Source organism: Sinocyclocheilus rhinocerous, unplaced genomic scaffold (assembly GCF_001515625.1).
Source record: "Sinocyclocheilus rhinocerous isolate Xijiao unplaced genomic scaffold, SAMN03320098_v1.1 scaffold666, whole genome shotgun sequence".
In the NCBI taxonomy this organism is placed as follows: Eukaryota; Metazoa; Chordata; class Actinopteri; order Cypriniformes; family Cyprinidae; genus Sinocyclocheilus; species Sinocyclocheilus rhinocerous.
Genome location: NW_015661984.1, coordinates 828,297 through 846,423, shown reverse-complemented (window position 1 = coordinate 846,423; position 18,127 = coordinate 828,297). Strand labels below are relative to the sequence as shown.

Sequence of the window (18,127 nt, the reverse complement as noted above, 5' to 3'; positions counted from 1 at the left end):
TGCCCATGTTTAAGTCTGTTATGTGATTTATACATGACTTAGTGAGATGGACTCACCACACATATGCCAGAGCCATGCAGACACTCGTCAGAGTGACCGTTACAGTTACAAGGGACACACTTCCCGAGGAACAGCCCTTTCGTGTCTCTGTAGTAGCCTGGAGCACATTTCTGAGTGAAGGAGATGAAGAAATTAACATTTTAACATTTTAATATCAGAACCCATTTTGAACAATTCCATTCTTTTAATAATGACTTGTTTTCCATTAATCTGTATTTCTGATTGGATGGGTAAAAAAAGTAATACATAAAAAATACCAAATAATTTTTTTTCCTGTATGTCTTGTATGTGAATTTCTAGTATTCATATACCATTTCCAAAATGTAATTTATAGCACAATTTGCCACACACAGGGTACAGTTTACACAGGGTACTTTTTTTAAAACAATAAAAGCACTTCTTGAGAGAGAAGTTAGGTAAATAGCTATTTAACTTAAAAATGTAACATAAGCGTGTTAAATGTAGCTAGTTTTGTCTAGTAACATCTTTTTATAATTTATAATTGTATAAAAATTAATATAATTATATAAAATTAAAAATACATCAAATAAAAAATGAGTATTTTAGTTGTGTTAAAACCTTGTATTGAAAATTGATCATTTAAATAATGTAAAAATAAATACTATAAAATACTACATTAAAACAAAATGCCCCGAAAGATACAAAATAAAAATTTTTGAAGGTTTGACTGATTCTTTGTTGCTAAATAAATAAATAAATAAATAAACTGGCAACACTTTAGTATAGGGACCCATTCTCACTATTAACTAGTTGCTTACTAGCATGCATATTACTAGCATATTGGCTGTTTATTAGTACTTATGAAGCACATATTTTGCATGATCATATTCTACATCCTTAATCCTACCCAATACCTAAACTTAACAACTACCTTACTAACTATTAATATTGAGTCGTAGTTAATAGTTAGTTAATAGTGGGAACAGGACCTTAAAATAAAGTATGACCAATAACTTTTTAGTGTGTTTAAACCAGTAATGTTCAAACTACTACAATACAGCATCAATACAGAACTTTTCCAGCAACAATATTTTATTCCAGCTTTAATAAGCAGGCAAACCGGTTTATTTATTCAAATTCACACAGAACTTCTAAAGTAAAGAGGCATTAAATTATAGTATAGAAAATTGATTGCATAAAATATGTTTTTGTTAAAGCACACTACCTGACAGGAGTCTCCTAGATAGTGTCCTGGGCAGAGACAAATTTCAACATTGTTTGCATGGCGGCCAGAGGGCAGGTTGTCAGCCCCCTCCAGCACAGCAGCGCGCAGCGACACCGACTGAGCAGACTGAGAGTGCAGCGCTCTGATCTGCAGTGACTCCAGCGCCACCAACACCATCATCAGCTCCTCACGGGACACAGAGTTCCCCGTCTGAGCGTGCCTGAAACTCTCCTGCAATGAGAAAGAGGAAACTTGAATTGTAACAACTGTGCATTTGCAGAATTATTTTGTAAAGACTTTTTTGTCGAGTCTGGCACTAAGTTCTTCACCTCTACCAGGTGAACGATGCCCTCATGAGGGTCTTCAGGAGAGGAATACTCTCTTTCCATGTACACCAGAGTCATCTGATTCCCCTGCACACAAAGACTTTCAGTTAGGCCTCAAGTAAAAACTCCTGGTAAACTTGAGAGAAAGAGACTCTTTGCTCTAGTACCTTGAGTATAACGTCAGGCCGTGTGGACTCAACTATCAGAAAAGCATCACCTCTCATGGTCTGCGTATGCAAGCGGTAGCGCAGATAGCCTCCGTAGGATGACACCTACATGTACACATAGAAAAGAAAACACAAAAACAGCTTAAGACAAGATTTCTCAAGCAACATAAGACTGCACTAAGCCTGCATTCATCAACAACATTTAGCACCAGCCTAAACAAGGTGTGCATGAGTTATCAGATTGTTTGTCTGACCCTCATGTTTCCTGTAGCATTAATGTGAGTTATCTGATGGACATTCAGTTCAGCTGTCCGTCTGGCCCCTTACTGTCTGACCGCCGGCTAACCCATAAGCTCGGTGGAAACATATGTCACAGCAGCTGCCATGTTGTCATAATAAGACTCATATAGGATATAAAGTCTAGGTGTAGAAGATGCTTGTGAATATTATCCCAGATTGCTGTGGACTCACTTTATCGCCGAGGTAAGCACGAGGAGCGTGCCAGTGGAGGTCCTGCGAGACGTCAGGTACGTCACTCAGATCAGCCTCCACCAGATCTTGATCGAGATACGTGGACACGGGAACTTCCTGTCTGTCACTTCTCAGTAGCACCCAGCCAGCCATGTCCATGATCTGTAGGGGTGGCCAGATCAAAGCAAAGACATCAGTTAAATGGTATTGCAGTCAGTAATTACACTGAATTCATTTTCACAGACATCCAGTACACAAATGTTCACTGAAAAGAATGATAACCTGCAGTTCAAGCAAGTCAGATGTTGATTTTGTAACTGCTCTGAGTGATTCAATAAATCCGTTCAGTGAAAGATTTGTAATATGAGGGTCTATTTAATGATATATTAAAGGGAAAGTTGAAAATGAAAATTCTGTCATTAATTACACCCCTCATGTCGTTCCAAACCCGTAAGACCTTCGTTCATCTTCAGAACACAAATTAAGATATTTTTGATGATATCCGAGAGTTTTCTGACCCTGCATAGACAGCAACACAACTACCACATTTAAGGCCCAGAAAGGTAGTAAGGACATCGTTAAAACAGTCCATGTGTCATCAGTGGTTCAACTGTAACATTATGAAAACTTTTCATATGAATACTTTTCGTGTGACTATTATAACGATGTCCTTACTACCTTTCTGGGCCTTGAATGTGTCAGTTGTGTTGCTGTCTATGCAGGGTCAGAGAGCTCTCGGATTTCACCAAAAATATCTTAATTTGTGTTCTGAAGATGAACGAAGGTCTTACGGGTTTGGAACGACATGAGAGTGAGTAATTAATGACAGAATTTTCATTTTATTTTTGGGTGAATTATCCCTTTAAAAGAACCAGCTCATAAGGGTCATCAGTGTGTAATTCAGACTACACTGGTCATGCTGTATGCATGTTTTTGCGTGTAGCCTGTGACAACTCAACAGAAAGTTGGTAAAATATGATTATTGTACTGTGACTGGATATTCAATCCCACACTGGAAGTACCATGATAAAAATATAAAAAATGCATACCAGTTGACAAATCTTTACAGGCATATTTTTGTAACTGGTACATTGCTACAAACTGCAAACATTTTATGGACGGATAAGAATAGGTAAGCTCAAAATCTCACTTTCTATCATATATAAGTGTTCAAAAGTTTGGGTAGAATAAGATGTTTTTTTCAATTTCAAAAAAATGTCAATGCTTTTATTCAACAAGAATCCATTAAATTGATCAAAAGTGGCAGTAAGACATTTATAATGTGTTTACAGTTTCCACAAAAATATGAATCAGCACAACTGTTTTCATCATTGATAATAAGAAATGTTTCTCAAGCAGCAAATCAGCATATTATAATGATTTCTGAAGGATCATGTGACACTGAAGACTGGAGTAATGATGCTGAAAATTCAGCTTTGCATCACAGGAATAAATGACATTTTTAAATATATTAATATAGAAAATTGTTTTAGATTATAATACTATTTCACAATATTACTGTTTTACTATATTTTTTCATCAAATAAATACAGCTTGAGAATAAAAGACTTCTTTCAGAAAACATTCAAAATCGAAAAACTTTTGAACGGTAATGTATATGCGCATATATAAAGGTGAATGATTTCTTTATTTATTAAACAACATCTCTTTATCTTCAGTAGAGTACCTCACTCCTCCGTTTGTCAGAGCTGTGGCAGCGGTCAGTGGCTCCAAAGCAGAAGCACTTGGTGCAGCCTTTAGCATTAGTTGGTTCCAAATGAAACGTTCCCAGTTTGCACTGGTGACAGCGAGAGCCTTCCACATTTTCCTGAGAGAGAGCAGACACATCACTGATATAACAGATGAGGGAGATTCCTGAATGTTGTATTATAACATTACTGTAATATTCACATATAATATGAGGGGGCACCTTGCAGAAACAGCGTCCGGTGATGGAGTGACAGACATCTTTCTCAGTTCCTGCCTCGCTGCAGTCACATGGTCTGCAGTTGGGGTATCCATAAAAACCTGGGGCACACCTGTCACACTGACGGCCAACAATGTTGTTCCTGCACCTGAGGAGGGAGTAATGTGCTTTAGCAGGATGCAAATAACACAAAGTATTAGTGTTGTCAAAAGACCCGGTACTTCGGTACCAAGTCGGTACTAAAAAAATGAAAACGTTACGGTACCAGGATTTTTTAAGTACCGGTGGTACCGAGTACCCGGTCAACCCGGTTCTTGATGCGCTATCCTAAAATTATGAAAAATTATGGATGTCATTTTCATTTCATCTTGCCTGTAATGCCTGCGTCACGAATTTGTGGAGGTTTATTCCTTTTCACTGCATCTCTTATATTTTTAAATGCTGTCTGTGTGAATGGCGCTTCGGCTCTTTGTATTAAGCAATGCATAAATGCATGATGCTGTTTTGTTCATAATTGTTTATGCAATTTACCAAATTATATTTGATTTTTATGAGTTAATTTAGACGTAATGCATGTTTTTTTTTATAGTTACTTCCTTGCGTTGACAATTTATATGCGCTGCATTATTTTGCTCATTGCGCCCTCCTGTGGCCTCGGGAGAAAAGCCAAAAGTTTCCTTAAGACCTATTTAATCTGCATATAAAACATTAGAAGTTAGATATTTGTTTAATTTTTATTTTGTGTTTAATTTGTTAAAACAAACAATATTTGTTGTCTCAATAAATTGGGTTAATTTAAAAATACAGTGGTTAAATGTAAACATTTTTTCTATTGCTCTTTGTTTTAAAAAAGGTTATAAAAAATGTCAATAATTATCGATACTGAACGATATGAAAAATTATATCGTTGATAAATTATTTAGCTATATCGCCCAGCCCTAATTTATATGAATAAATACTACAATAGTATATAAAAATAGTAGAATAACACTGATAGAGAATTAATGATGAAGAAATAATATAGGTATTAGCAGTAAAGGTGCAGCTGGGAAGGAAAACGGATGTCGCCTATACTATATCCTTGAGACATCACGGAGACATCACTGGAAAAAGTGCTTAACTGCCCCCTCAAAAAAAAAAAATGTCCTTGATGGGCCGAAAAGGCAAAAGGCTTCATGTTGTTCATATAATATATATTCTGAATATATATTCAGATTCTTATAAAGTCAACCCCATGAGCCATCTGGAGCAGTTGCACATCTCACACCCCACCAGAGGATGGCATCCAAATGTCTGGGGTTCACAGGTGACACAGTCTGGCTGCAGGGTCCGTGGAGGACAGATGCACTCGCCCGTGACTGGCTCACACAGACGAGTACCACAGTTACATGCTAGAGAGGAAAAAAAAAAAAATCAGCCATCCATCCATCAATCCATCGTTCCACCACGTGGTTGGTGATACTTACATCTACAGTTGGGGAAGCCATAGTATCCCGTGGCACACTGGGAACAGTCTCGGCCAATCACGTTGGGTCTGCACTTGCACTGTCCTCCGAAGGTGTCGCAGGTATCGCTCTCAGCACCCACCTCATGACAGCCGCAGGGCATGGCGCCGTTATTGAAGAACGCAGACAGAGACACAGCAGAGTTACGACAGAACGGAGACGCTGTGGACGGGCTGAGAAGAAAGAGAAAATGTTAAGATGGAAGGCACTTTAATAATGATATATCAGGATATGTTCATGAACAATATATCTGCACCATATTATCAGCCGTATTACAGAATAATTTACTGGAGTTATCCATTGTTGCATATTTAATTGTGTGTCATTTCCATTTTGGCATTTAAGGTTTTTATTAATTATTTATTTAAAAACGTTCTTTTAAAGTTAGTTTTTAAAAGCACTAATAATTCAATAATACTTAAATGTGATCTTTAGCAAATCTCAAATTAAACATCATACTATACATTACAAAATAAATTTTTCAAACATCGTGTTTTGATGTAAACAAATTTACTTGTAGCAGTGCTTTTTAGTATTATTAGTATTTTTTATACAATTATAGTATTCATTAGTAGAATAAATTAGCTTTTATTTTTTTATATTTTCAGTTTTCATTTTAGTTTAAGTTTTAATAATTTTGCTATTTTTTATTTCTATCAAGCTTTAATTTAGTTTTATTTCAGATTTAGTTTTAGTACTTCAACTAGTAGTAGCCAAGGAAACATTTCTAATTTCTAAAAATTTTCATCTACAGGTAATATATATATATATATGTTATTTCAGTTACCGAAAAAGATTTTTAATAGTTTTACTTAAGTAAAAATTATTTTAAAAATTGAAAAATGGTGTGTGTGTGTTTTAAGTGTTTTATTTTTATATTTATTTAGACACAATTGAATTAAATTTTAATATCTGCACTGTATTTACTTATTTATGGCCTTTTTTAGGCCTTAACATGAATATAATTATCACCCAGAATTTTTATCTTGTGCATTCCTACATGTTTACAAATGTATAAGTATCATACTTGATGTAAAAGCTGTTTTGACCACAGTTGCTGATGAAGTCGTAGGATTTGTCCAGTGGCTCCTCAGACAAAAAGCTGGAGCTGTACGTGCTCTCTGGCACCACCAGCACATAGTCCTGAAACACAAAAGAGAAAAAGAAGTGTCATTGTTATTGTCAATTCATATTACCTTCAGTAAAACCTCATAATGACACTCACCAGCCACAGTGTCTTTCTGTCTGGAACACGCAGGGTCAGGATGACCTCATAGTCCGTCACATCCAAGATAATCTGGCTCTCTGACATGACAACACTACGACAACCGTAACCATGGGGACAAAAGGATGCATTGATGTGGCCTGAAATACAAAGAGTGACCATTAATAAACAAGCATGTTCAGTGATAAAAAAAGAAGAAGTGAGTCTGTATTCATCTATTTGCTCACCCTGCCATATGCGTCCTCCGTTGATGTGGACCTGGATGTTGTAAGTTGGGTGCAGGGGCTGATGGTAATGCAGGATGAACACATAACGGCCCAGTGCATGTACACGTGTTGAATACATTACAGCATTCTGGGAAAGGAAGCAGACAAACAAACATCAGAAGTGTGCTTTTTTATTAGCATTTAAATATCAGAAAGAGACAAACTACAAGACATGCACAGATGGATAAATGGAGGGGAAAAGGTTATTTTAAAGGAAGAAACAGTAAGAGATGTTGGACAGCAATGAGAGTTTAATGGGCCTGATGTACCTGATTAGGATCCAGAAGCATGTGTTCACTGTTATCAGCAGCGGTTGGTGGTCTGGAAGTCATTGGTCTGTCTGCATAAAGGCTGGGATCAGGGGCTGAAGCCATAGTTGAGTCCAGCACAGAAGAAGCCTGACCCTCTTTTAAGACCAGAGACTGAGGAGGATTCTGGAAACGAGACGGGATGCAGGAGCCGCTGGACAACAGAGAATATAAAACATGAATATGAATAGGATAAACCCTACTGCGATAAATAACACACAAATATTCTTCACTTTGATACCTAAAATAGCTAAAAATCATGTTAATGTCTGATGATCATGGGTTCTTATAACTGTAAATATGTAGAATCATCAAATGTCCTAATTTAAAAATGTCTGAAAAATAACAATGTGATTTCCAGAAAAGTCAGTGCTTGCAAGGCAGTGAAAGAATTTTGTTTAGGTAAAATGGTAGTTAGAAAGACTGAAAATAAAATAAAATAGTAGAAATGTTTAGAAAAGTTGAAGACCTAACAATAAAAACTAAACTAAACTAAAATAATAATAATAATAAATCTACAAAACAAGTGTTTGATTGTAATGGCGCATGATGCAGCACACAAGACTTAGGCCCCGTTTACACTAGTGCATTTTCGTTTTAAAACGCATAACTTTTGCTACGGTTATGCCTGTCGTTTACAGTACTCCGGCGTTTTCGACCCCGTTTTAGTTTGAAAACTCCGGGGTTGCGTTTCAGTGTAAACGGAGCAAAACTGAGACTTTTGAAAATGATGGCGTGGCTGCCCACATTCTCTCTGCGTATCCTTGACGACCGTGTAAACAATAACATCATGCTCATTGTTGTACCCATAGATATGTATAGGTAGATACCTCATTCGACCGCTCCAAGCACACAGACACGTCCGCCATCTAAATAATAGGGAATCTACCTATATATATCTATGGTTGTACCTGGATGAATGGTCATGTGACATGCGTTTTCGGCTGTGAAGTGTAGACGGAGATCGTTTCTGAAACGCAGTGAAAACGCCAGTGTAGACAAGGATTGTTTTCAAAACACTATTTTAAAACGAAAACGCACTAGTGTAAACAGGGCTTTAGTTGAAGATTTACATGTTGTACGTGTTAGTCACCTGTCTGGAGAGAAGTGCCCATGTGTGTTGATGCAGTGAACTCTGGGCTTCAGGTACTCCATGGTGAACTGAGCGCGAGGGATGAGCAACACTTTGTGCTGGAAGGGAAATCAGACACACACTTGTAAATGGCGTGTTTACAGTGGACACAAATAGCTTTTATGGCAGGTTCAAGCAGAAAAAAAACTCACAAGGAAAAAACTGCTTCTGTCTGTGGTAAGCAGGATATCAGCCTCTGTGGAGAGAGTGAAGACTGCCACACGCTTCTTGTCATCTACAGACACTGCACGGCACAGGAAACTACACACACGAATCAATCAGCAAATGCAGAGTTTGAAGAAAAAGGAAAAAGACCAACTGAAGAATTAAATGGCATTCAAAAGCAATGCTTTTTAAAGAATAAAATTGATGAATATGGCAAAATAACTCATTTAAACCTCATTGTGGTTGTGATGTTACATTAAAACATTAAATATGACTAATTTTAATGTACATGCAAAGAGCCTAACCAATCATAAACAATGTCATGTAAAAGTCTTAAAGGTACAGTGTCAAAAACAGCATGTTTAATTCTATGAGTCAGACAGAGAGAGTGAAAAATGTAAACTAAATATGACTGTTCTGATGCAAAAAGCTTTGACAAACAGCAGGAATAAAGCTCAGTGTAAAAACCAAAGTACATATTATGACCCCTTCAGGTTGAGTGTGAATACCTGAAACAAAAGAAAAGGCAAATGTTGCAATGTCACACAAACACACCTGTATTTGCAGTGGAGCAGGGTTATTTGCTCTTGATGAGTGCTTTCACCCGGTGAATTAACAGACACATTGAAAGTTTGAGGAAACTGATCTTCACTGGCGTACTCGACCACCAACACATACTCTCCAGGAACAGGAACACGACCACGCAGCTGGACGTTCATCTGAACACACAAACAGGATTTCATTTGTATAAAAATATGACTTTTATGTATTTATACACTACTGTTCAAAGGTTTGGGCTTAGTAAGATTTTTTAAATGTTTGGTCACTAAGGCTGCATTCATCAAAATATTGTGAAATATTATTACAATTTAAAATAAATGTTTTCTATTGTAATATAATTTACAATGTCATTAATTCCTGTGATGTCATTACTCTAGTCTTCAGAGTCACATGATCCTTCAGAAATCCTTCTAATATGCTGGTTTGCTGCTCAAGAAACATTTATTATTATTAATGCTGAAAACAGCATCTTACGTCATTGCCGCTGCAGATGGCCATGCTGGGATGGCGGGGAGTGATCTTCTCAGTGTGGCAGGGTCTGGGCAGGTGATTATCAGACCTGCAGTTGGCATCATTGCTGGAGATGGATGGGAACTCATCCAGAGACAGATACATGTACTGCAGACAGCTGAACACACCAAAAGACAGATTAGTTCAGTCACAGTGCATATAACAGGCATACACATGATATATGTACACAAAAAGTTGCTGTGCTACTGACTTTTGACTGGAATCCTGTGTGTTGCTGTATGAACAGGGTTCAGTCACTTGAAGTTGCAGGATAGGAGCCTCGTAATATGCACTGGGCAACAGCACCAGGTAGTCCTGCAGAGAGAAAGAGACAGAGAGAGTGTGTTTAGGGTTTGTTCATGTAGTAATAATGTTGAAAGCATCTTTAAGAGGGGGTCCTACCAGCAGAATGCCCTCCGCCTCAATAATCACAGTCCAGGTTCCTGGGTTCAAGACAAATGGCTCCACAAAACTGTTCTGAGGCACGCTCACAAATGTAGGTTCTGAAGTGGGTGCAAAGACGATCTGCTTGGACTGCTCAGAGCCTGCAAAGAGAAGGATGGAAACCTGTTTTATTGGGGATGGAGTTACAGCATTGGATGAATCAATAAAACTATGACGTTACATATTTATAAATTATTAAACATTATCAACATATCAATTGTTGTACTCAAAGAATAGTTCATTTATAATTAAAAGCTGTCTTCATTTACTCATGAGGACTTTCTTTTTTTTCTGTGAAACACAAAAGGAGAAGTTTAGCAGAATGTCCGAGCTGCTCTTTTCCATACAATGAAAGTAAAATGGGATGGAAGAATTATATTCAAACTCTAAAAACGACATAAAAGCACTAGCAAATTAAAATGGAGTAAAGATTTGATATCTATTAAAACTAATTGGAACTGCTTCCATATGATTAGACTTTATATAACTATTACAGTAGCCAAATCAAACAATAGTGTCTTTATATACAGATGTTGGAAGTAATAGTTTACAAGTCAATGAAATGGCATCATTATAAAATGGGGAAAAAAATGTTTGCTTAGTTTTATACATTATGCATTTTTTAAAATAATTTTTAAATGCGTAAATAACTTAGCTTCTGAAATTTTGTAAATACCAAAACAAGAGGAAAGGGGAATTACTATGCAACAAGTTATATCTGTAGCATATCAAGACATTAAACAGCTTTTGGAGTACAGGAGTAAAGAAGTACAGTTATGGAATAATTTATCAATAGAATTTAAAATATAAACAGAATTAAAAAAAAATAAAAATACAGCTATAAAAAAGCTATTTATTTTGTGTAATCGTTTATTTAGTTAAAAGCTTAATCAGGGACACATGCAGCAAATTAGCTATTATTAGCTAAAATAATCAATATAGAGCATATAGAGCAACATTGTTATTCTCTATTATTCAGTCAAATAAAATTAAAAATAAAACAAGAAAAATAATAAAATAAGGTGAAATTCATATGTCTCGATGAAAATGTTGCCCTTTGCTCTATGTACCAATGGCGTAACCATTATAAGCCATACAGACCGATGCTTGTTTGAGTACAAAAAGAGCAGCTAGAACAGTCTGCTAAATCTCTCCTTTGGGTTCACTGAAAGAATGAAAGTCTTGCACATCGAACCGTCAGACGTACCTCTTCTGCTGTTCTGATAGGCTGTGATTTTACCGTTCGACACGGCCAACCTCGTGTTTACATATCTGAGGATGAAGCGCGTGAGATACACGTCTGCTTCACGCACGTGCACCATCATTTTAACCGTATTCTGAGATGAAGGACAAGGAAGACAAGGAGAAGAGGAGAGAGAGGGAAAGAGGAGGGGAGGGTGTACAGCACATAACACGGTCTGTGTTAAAGACCTGAACTGTGGCTTTCTGATCAAGATGGGTGTGATCATGTGATAGATCTGAGATGCTGGTTGCGGTGAGAGTGTGTCTTGGACACGTGGAGAAGAGGGAGGGTTTGTGAAGAAAGCAGGAAGTCACCAGCTCGGAGAGCAAAGGATTTAAGTGAGGAAGGTAGAAAGATAGAGAAAAGTAGATCATTAAAACAGAGGGTGCTCAAAAACTTACAATTCCCACACAGGAAGTGTCTGCCATCCTCGATCACAGAGACCCGCCCCCTCACGTCCACGCCCCCGCGGTTCACATAGTGCAAGACCACATGAAACAGGTCTGGAGAGCCAACCACCACCTCAACCAGAACCCGAGGCTAGAGAGCAAAAGAACGGCCCACAACAGACAGACACAGACAGAAAGAGAGACAAATGCAAAGCTGTTGCTCAAAACCACCACCAACCAGCACAACAGCCCAACACAGCAGCCAATGAACGCAAGCAGCAGCAATCCAAAGCCGTGATCAAAGCCCTCAGCCAAGCCAAAGACACAGCGCATTTCATTCACACAACGCAACGCTACATCTCAGTCTAATTTTACACACATGCATCAACTTGAACATCGTGAATATCTACAAAATAATGATAATGATAACAACATTTTGAAATAAATGTAACTTTAAAACAGGTCATATTTATTCACAGTTCTATTATAATTAATATGATTATTTTCATAGTATCTTCAACATTAAACAGTATTCATAACCTATTTTGCTTCTGTAATGTGACATATTTCTGAGTGAAAAAGGATATCCAACAAGAAAAAAAACTTAATACACAAATTGCTATAACACATAATACGGAATGATAATAATAATTATGTTATTTTAAGTGTTGTTATAGATTTGATATAGATTTATTATTATTACTATTATAAATATTAACAATATTAATAAGAATTATAATTATTGTTGTTTTTATAATTTTATGATCAGTATTATATATAATACAATTATCAGATTGTTATTATTAGCAATTTGTTAATTTTATTATTATTAACCATTCAATAATGTTGTTGTTTTATAACTTTGTCATCATCATCATTATTATTAATAATAATATTGCCATAAGTATAATAATAATTGTTGTTGTCGTAGTTGTTTATTATTAATATTATATTATTATTATTATTATAACAATTTGTAATTGTTATTATAATTCTAGATGATTATTTTTAAATAGTAGTAATAATAAAAATAATGATTATTAATGTTGATGTTATTATAATTTATAATTAATATTATATATTGTATTATTATTATCATTATCATTAACCATTCAATGATGATGTTGTTACAATTAAAAATATATATTATTATGAATTATTAATAATAATATTAACAACAACAATAATAATTTATAGCAATAATCAATTGTTATTATTACTCTTGTTGTTGTTATTATTGTAGTTTTTTATTATTACTATTACATAATTATTATTCTAACAATTTGTTATTATTATTATTATTTACTATTCAATAATGTAATTTAAAAAATAGATTTCAAGGTGCAAACTTATACGTGTGTTTGTGTACCTGAATGGGAGACATCTGGGCATATCCCCTCCAGCTGAAGCTCTCAAACTCCAGAGGATTGTAACCAAACCTCACTGGACGTCCATCCATGGTGGTGCCTTCCTCCACTTCAAACTTCATATGGTGCAGGTCTGGAAAATAATGATCTGGCCGAGGTCTAAACAAACACACCAGAGTCATGACTGAACCCCACACAAGCTGCACACTGCTACATCTGTATGTGCTTTTTCTTGTCACTCACTGGTTGCATTTGGGTCCCTCCACATTGGGTCTGCATCGACACCGCCCGTGCCTCTCATTACACGCCTGCCCAACAGAGCCTCCAATATCACACTGGCAGCCTAGATGCACAGGGGCGAGAGTTTAACCCATTTCTTCATTTGAGTATTTAGAATGTCTGCTTGGATTTGATTATGTACCTTGGCACCCAAAGTAGTTGTTCTTCTGAAGGTTGAAGTACCCCTCCTTGCACACGTTACATGTGCCGCTGCACACGTTGGGTTTACAGTAACACTGGCCGGTGCTCTGATTCAAAGACAGATGGAGGTTTGTTAACTATGCTCTTGGAATTGAATTTGTAAGATGGAGTTATCACTGATATTTCCATACCTGAGTGCACTCTGCAACCTCACTCATAGTTCCTAATGTATTACAGTCACAGCCTGCAAAATCAATCATAATATACATTAGCAGAGACATATAATGTTTTATTTTCTATACAGCTTAACTAACAAGCTACATATTTGAAAACTGCACTGTCACTAGAGTCTGATTTGCCACCAAAGTGAACAAAATGTCAGTCTTTTGTTTACATGTTGGCCCAATTACTTAAAATGACATTTTGCGCTGTGTGTCCAAACTTTTCTCTTACTTGAGCATCCATAGACTGTATCAGGAGAAAGATTCCAGTAGAGAGGCTTACAGCGATCACACGCCACCCCCTCCACATGAGGCCGACAGTTGCAGGAGCCCTGAGGAATAAAAAAAAAAAAACAAGCACAGAGAGTTTGGAATAGGAATGAAAGTTTGTAAAGACTGTGATTGATCCACATTTACAGCGGTAGTTTAAAAAAATAACAATGTAAAAGATATGAAAAGGTGTGTCTAAACAAAATCTTGACTCTGTCTACTGAATTGCTACATACTGCACACTGTTGTTTCACATAATCTTTTGATACGTTCACGAAATATTCAACATATTATGTGCAGTATATAGTATGATATGCACAATATAACAACATGAATAATTTACAGCACAATATGCATTATCCATTCTGAACGTAGCCATGTTTAATGTAGAAAGCTCAGTTATACTCACCACAGTGGGCAGGATGTCATTATGAACAGAGCCTGCTGGGTTGCAGGTCTCGACTAGAGCACAGAGAGGGAAAGAAAACCATCAGAACTACTTCAAATGAGTGTAATATACAGGAACATGAATATTGTTTAAGTAAGATCACCTAGGCAGAGGGGAAAGCCATATGACCCAGGACTGCAGCTATCACACCTCTGACCCACAATGTTTGGCAGACAAACACACTGACCAGACACTGGATCACAGGAGCTGAAGCGAGAGCCCTCCAATGAACAACGGCATGCTGAAACAGAGAGATTTCAATGTAAAATCACCTGTTACCACATGTAATGTTGGCCTGTGATTAGAGTCATGTGACTTACGTGTGCAGCTGGGATAGGAGTAATATCCGGGTGCACACTGGTCACATTTGGGGCCACTGTAGTTGGGTCTGCAGTTACACTGACCCGACAAGGTACAGCTGGAGTCCAAAGATGTGCGAGGGTCACAAGTGCACACTGGGAAATTGAATCCAAGTAGTTATAATCGAGATGATACAGACAGTGAATCTGCAAACATCAGACTGAGCCTTTCTTTAATGTATTAAATTACTGTGTGTGTGTCTCACCCTGGCAGTTTGGATATGAGTGGAACCCTGAGCGACACTGATCACAGCGAGGACCAGTGAACTCCGGCCTGCACAAACACTTACCGGCTGTGTTGCATATCTCAGGCATAGAGCCCACAACACTGCAACCGCAATCTACAGACAGAGAGAGAAATAAAATTGAATCAAATGTTAATAGTTTCGAAAGTCAACAAGAAATGCTTTTGCAATCCATTATACTTCTGTAATGTGGAAAAGGACATTTAATGAGAATGTTAATGTTCAATATTGACCAACTTGCATAGTAGACACAATTTTACCTGAATGATTCAGAATTTTTAAGCAAATATTTTGAATAAACATTCATTGACTTATAAAAAGTTTTGTTCCTGAATGATTGAGAGTTTTTGAAGAAATAAATTCGGATAGGTGAATGATTCAGTGACTCACTTATAAAGACAGTCCCTTTTTTGTTCCTGAATGAATCAATGTTTTTGAACAAATCTAATTATTTGAGAGAATGATTCAAATGTTTCACTCATAAAGACAGTCACTTGTTTCATTTCAGAATGAATCAGTATTTTTAAATAAATCAGCTGAGTGAACAATTCAAATGACTAATTCATGAAGACAGTCACTTTTTTGTTCCCGAATGAATATTTTTGAACCAATCAGTTGACTAAAAGATTAAATGGCTCTTTTGAGGCAGTCACTTGTTTTGTTTCTGAATGAATCAGTGTTTTTGAACAAATCAGTTAAGTAACAGATTCAGTAACTCATGAAGAATATTTTTGAACCAATCAGTTGACTAAAAGATTAAATGGCTCTTTTGAAGCAGTCACTTGTTTCGTACCTGAATGAAACAATGTTTTTGAAAAAAATCACCTTGGTCGAGTGAATGATTCAATGACTCACTTATCAAGAACAAATTTATTTGGTTGAGAGAATGATTTAGTGAACTCGCTCATGAAGACAGTCACTTGTTTCACTTCAGAACAAATCAGTGTCTTTGAATGAATTGGACAAGTGAACGATTCAAAGGACTCAGTTATACAGACAGTCACTTGTCTCCACCTACTGGTGTAATGATGTAAACTGCAGAAAGAGTCACTGAAAAATCTCCACCACTAATACACACACTTACAGTCTGTTAATGTGCAAACAGACAAGCAGAGTGAAAAGTCACGCCACTTAGCCAATCATATTGGTAATATCAACCAATCAAGTTACTACATTTTATAATGTGCACTGATAAAATCGCAATATTGGTAAAAAAAATCGCAATTAGATTATTTTCCAAAATCGTTCAGCTCTAGTTTGCAATGAGACCAAGCATGTGTGTTAAGAAAGTAAATAGGGTCAATTAAAAATTCAAGTTGACCTTAATCAGAGAAGTAAAAGAACAGAAAACAGTTATTGTGGCTGCACTGTAAAGTTCATGGTTTGGCAGCGCTCATGGGGGATTTTGAAGTTTAGTGAGATTAGAGTTGGCAAGCACTCACATTGGCACAGTGGGTAGTTGAAGTAGCCGGGCGCACACTGCTCGCATGAATAACCCTGAAACCCGCTCCGACACACACACTGGCCCGTTAGTGCATCACAGGACCCATCCAGGCAACCCTGGCCTGAACACTGACAGCCTGGGGGGAAGGGAGAGGAACAAGAATGTGGGCATGTTTGCATTGCCTTTGTCATTGGGTGGTATATTGTGCTCACAAACACTCCAACTATGTGCAAGATCAACAGCAGTTCAGCAGACAGACAAACACTGATGCAACAATCTGCATGTGTTTGCTCAGATGGACCTGTCACCTGCTGCAGTGGATTACACAGAAAAGACAAAAATGGGCAGAATGGGACAGCTGATCTGATCTGGGACTTAACAATGGACAGGCACACAGAATGCATAATGAAATGACAAACAATATACTAACATTAAAGATTCACTGTAATTAACTCAGTGACAATTATAAGAGCCATAAAACTTGCTTACGCTGACAGTTGAGGCCGAAGTGACCAGGAGCGCAGGTGTCACAGTGTTCTCCGGTGAATTCAGGTTTACACAAACATGTATTGGTGCGAGGGTCCGGCCTACAGGAGTTCCCTTCTGTACCAGCAGCGCTGCACTCACAGTCTGCACAACACAAGAACGTAATAAAATGTATGAGAAATCAGTGAATGAGAATAAGAATCAAATCCGATTCAAATAGAGATGAATCAAACTGAATCAAATCAATGTCTTACTAATGATTTCCCCTGCAGGTCTGGCCTCTCCACTGATGTACCTCTCTGACAGAAATAAACACAAGCAACTGTATAATAAACAACGAGAATTTCTTTACACATATATATATACTAAATATTTCTTTGATAGCTGTTTAGAGATAATTATCCACACTGGATGAATTCAACTGAAATATACTGCCTGAAACCTTCATGAATGCTTCAAAGATACACCCACACACAGAGACTTACGGTAGCATTCAGGGAAGCCTTCGTATCCCTCCGCACATGTGTCACAGTTCTCACCGGTGTAGTTGGGTTTACAGTAACAGCGTCCGGTCAGATCCTCACATGTGCCGTCAGTGAACTTAGACTCACACTGACACTCTGCAAAACACATGAGAGAATCAGAGAAAACCAAAACATGCTTCTTCAATATCTACAGATCATTTAAAGGTACGGTAGGCAGTAGTGTTGTCAAAAGACCCGGTACTTCGGTACCAAGTCAGTACTAAAAAAATGAAAACGTTACAGTACCAGGTTTTTTTAAGTACCGGTGGTACCGAGTACCCGGTCAACCCGGTTCTTGATGCGCTATCCGAAAGATGCGCAGATGCACTGATACATGGCGACCTCAAAATGAGGAAACACACCAAACTAACAAAACACTTTAAAGACAGACACCCGGATCAAATGAAAGAGTTCAAGCAGGTAAGTTTCATTTTAATTTTTAATATTTGTGTTTCCCA

At 37.1% G+C, this 18,127-nt stretch overlaps 1 protein-coding gene across 1 annotated transcript in view; it reads right to left on the bottom strand.

Annotated features, from left to right (window-relative positions):
- The window catches only part of LOC107727012 (laminin subunit alpha-5-like), a 77,601-nt gene that overhangs the window by 17,593 nt on the left and 41,881 nt on the right, over positions 1-18,127 (bottom strand). The window contains 33 exon segments of the mRNA XM_016536754.1: positions 57-170; positions 1,247-1,477; positions 1,576-1,659; positions 1,740-1,844; positions 2,211-2,372; positions 3,898-4,038; positions 4,141-4,354; positions 5,354-5,528; positions 5,604-5,815; positions 6,670-6,785; positions 6,868-7,007; positions 7,095-7,221; positions 7,403-7,595; positions 8,535-8,632; positions 8,726-8,834; positions 9,294-9,457; positions 9,774-9,927; positions 10,021-10,124; positions 10,212-10,354; positions 11,898-12,036; positions 13,255-13,411; positions 13,496-13,595; positions 13,674-13,779; positions 13,864-13,916; positions 14,126-14,225; positions 14,573-14,625; positions 14,715-14,852; positions 14,932-15,066; positions 15,177-15,311; positions 16,658-16,795; positions 17,149-17,289; positions 17,400-17,444; positions 17,631-17,765. Of these exon segments, the coding sequence (XP_016392240.1) occupies positions 57-170; positions 1,247-1,477; positions 1,576-1,659; positions 1,740-1,844; positions 2,211-2,372; positions 3,898-4,038; positions 4,141-4,354; positions 5,354-5,528; positions 5,604-5,815; positions 6,670-6,785; positions 6,868-7,007; positions 7,095-7,221; positions 7,403-7,595; positions 8,535-8,632; positions 8,726-8,834; positions 9,294-9,457; positions 9,774-9,927; positions 10,021-10,124; positions 10,212-10,354; positions 11,898-12,036; positions 13,255-13,411; positions 13,496-13,595; positions 13,674-13,779; positions 13,864-13,916; positions 14,126-14,225; positions 14,573-14,625; positions 14,715-14,852; positions 14,932-15,066; positions 15,177-15,311; positions 16,658-16,795; positions 17,149-17,289; positions 17,400-17,444; positions 17,631-17,765 (4,361 nt within the window).